Source organism: Etheostoma spectabile, chromosome 16 (assembly GCF_008692095.1).
Source record: "Etheostoma spectabile isolate EspeVRDwgs_2016 chromosome 16, UIUC_Espe_1.0, whole genome shotgun sequence".
In the NCBI taxonomy this organism is placed as follows: Eukaryota; Metazoa; Chordata; class Actinopteri; order Perciformes; family Percidae; genus Etheostoma; species Etheostoma spectabile.
In genome coordinates, this window is record NC_045748.1 from 5826407 (window position 1) to 5828894 (window position 2488).

The window sequence follows — 2488 nt, forward strand, 5'->3', positions numbered from 1 at the left end:
TTTTTTTTATATAAACAGAGTCTGATGCAGTCACTCACCGGGGCCACATTCATTTCCGGCAAACTTCACAGAGATCCATCATGAGAATAATTTCTATTTGACCGAACATTCTCTGTCTAGCGAAACTGCCAATTAGATTCATTTACTTATTAAACGAAGAAGCCGGCCCTCTTTAACCCCTCGATCACATGATGTGTGTATTGTAGGCCTCTGATTCAGCCAGAAGGAGTCGTCAGTCTGTAACTATCTGTATCTTTGACACAATGGGCAGCAGTTCGCCTTTGGCCTTCATCGTTTTGACCTTGGCCTTAATGTTGTCGTCCATGGCCTGTCGGCAGCGGTGGGTATAGTGTGCCAGCGTCTCCTCTTTCTCATCCCACGGCGCCAGCGACTGGAACACCTCCGGAGCGGCCAGACTGAGCTCAGCTATGGACGCCGTGCGGGAGATGGTGTTGCGGTCCACACCGACCCGGTCAAAGGCCACCTTCATGGAAACGTTGCGGCGGTATTCCTGGAGGGCTGCCATGTAGCGCGCTATCACACCCTTCACGTTTTTCACTGGAGAGGGACAGCAAGAGAGACACATCAGCACATACAAAATACAAATGAATGCAATATTAACTGTTTTTTTCTGAATCAGAAGGAGTATTTGGGGGGGGGGGAGACTACACACTACAGTAAGTCTTATCTGTTTGCATACAGTAAAGACGATGAGTCTGTTACCTTGTTTGACAGAGGTGTATGCATTTATCTGTTGTTTCTGACAATTTGACAAACAAAATGTCTATTATGCTTGAGTAAATAAAACCCCACTCAAAACAGTAAAAAAAATAAAAGGGAGAGAAGCGCTCCTATTCAAGTCCCGGTACGGACTAAAGTACAGAGTGTGGATTGGTAACTGGAGAGATGCCATTTCACCTCGTGGGCACTGCCAGGTGCTCTTGAGCAAGGCACCGTACAATATATTATTATATTATAACCCTGGAACAACACTTGGTTAATCCTGTGTCGTGTCCTTACTCCTGACTCGGGGGTTTTCTCCGTCCCGGCTCTTCTTGCTCTTCAGGGTCCGGCGGCGGTCCTGCAGGCTAAGCTCTTTTTCCTCAAATGAGTCAAACATTGTCGACGAGTCAAACCCGGCCGCCTCATCAGAAGAGTGCATGTGTGAACTTCCTGGTTCCATTGGATTAGAGCATCCAGGCCAGTTCTTCTCTGAAATCAGAAAAATGACTGAATTTGATACTGATAAAAAGTAATGCAGTGCTGCAAGAGAAACCTTTTTGCTACAGTATAACAGTTTGGTTATAAATCTAGTTTACTGATTTATTTGACTTTCTTTTTTTTTTTTACTACTACTGGGACAATTCGTCGACGCCATCGATTACGTAAAGGGTGCGTAGACATCTAAAAATAACATTGCTGCCTCCAGCAACAACGCAAGTATGGATTCCTCACAACACATTGAGAAAAAAGTTTGTACACATTCTTGTGTGGGAGTATTTTACTCTTAATGCTACAATGCAACAACGTGGTGGCCCGCAGACTTGTAAAATGATCCCTGAACATAGGCGTCGATGTCGGCGTACCTATCAGATTTCGTCATGAGTCACACTTTTTTTGAAAACCTCGAGCTCAATTTAGTAAAAAAAATAAAAATAATAATAATGTTCATATATACATATAAATCCTGAGCGACAGTCCAAATCAAACTCTACCTGGCCGCATTTTGTCCTGCAGGAAGTCACAGATGAGTTCGGCTTTTTTAGTGAGCTCCTGCTGCAGCAGCTCTTTGTCCTGCTTCAGGCCCGAGATGATCTCCGTCATCTGGTGGTTGCGGTTGCGTTCTGCGCAAAGTAACGCTTGCAGCTTCTCCAGCTCGCTCTGCTCCCCTGCAGATTTACACACACACACACACACACGAATAAAACACGCCAGCAGTGAGCAACAGGAAGCCAGACTAAAAGTATACGCAACACACATTCACATTGGGAGACCAAGTCTTTTTGGTATCATTTTGTAACATAAATTAATCTAGTGTTTCAATAATAATGTAATCCCCACATTAGCTGTACCTGCAGTCTTGTCTGTAGTCTCCGTGGCGGAGCTGGAGCCTGTCGTGCAGCTGCCTCCTCCTAGCAGGTTCATGTCTGGGCCCACTACTCCCTCACAGCCCAGATCCACTGCTAGCCCCATACTAGCTACGTTAGCAGTGGTGCCATAATCCTCTGCAGGAGTTGCTTCCTGCTTGACCTTCTTCCCGGTTACTGCTCCTCCTGGTGCCCCGCCTCTTTTCCTGGATGGGGGGGGCTCCCAGCCGCCATCGTCGTCTGTGGCCGACGAATCGCATCCAACGATGTCAAACAGCTGGCTGCTGAACTCCTCCCCCTCGGATGTTGCTTCGCTATAGAAGAGTTCACATGGCGGCTTCACTGTCATCTGGAAGTTATGAAGGGGGGGGTGGGGTGGGGGGGGTGGCAGAAGAAACACC

At 46.9% G+C, this 2488-nt stretch overlaps 1 protein-coding gene across 1 annotated transcript in view; it reads right to left on the reverse strand.

Moving 5' to 3' along the window:
* Positions 1-9: 9 nt before the first annotated feature.
* Positions 10-2488, reverse strand: part of kiaa1958 (KIAA1958 ortholog) — a 5859-nt gene continuing 3380 nt past the window's right edge. The window contains exons 3-6 of the mRNA XM_032539743.1: positions 2073-2436; positions 1716-1889; positions 1021-1212; positions 10-558 (exon numbers count right to left, since the gene is read on the reverse strand). Of these exons, the coding sequence (XP_032395634.1) occupies positions 233-558; positions 1021-1212; positions 1716-1889; positions 2073-2436 (1056 nt within the window). The 3' untranslated portion in view covers positions 10-232. The remainder of the gene's footprint in view (positions 559-1020; positions 1213-1715; positions 1890-2072; positions 2437-2488) is intronic.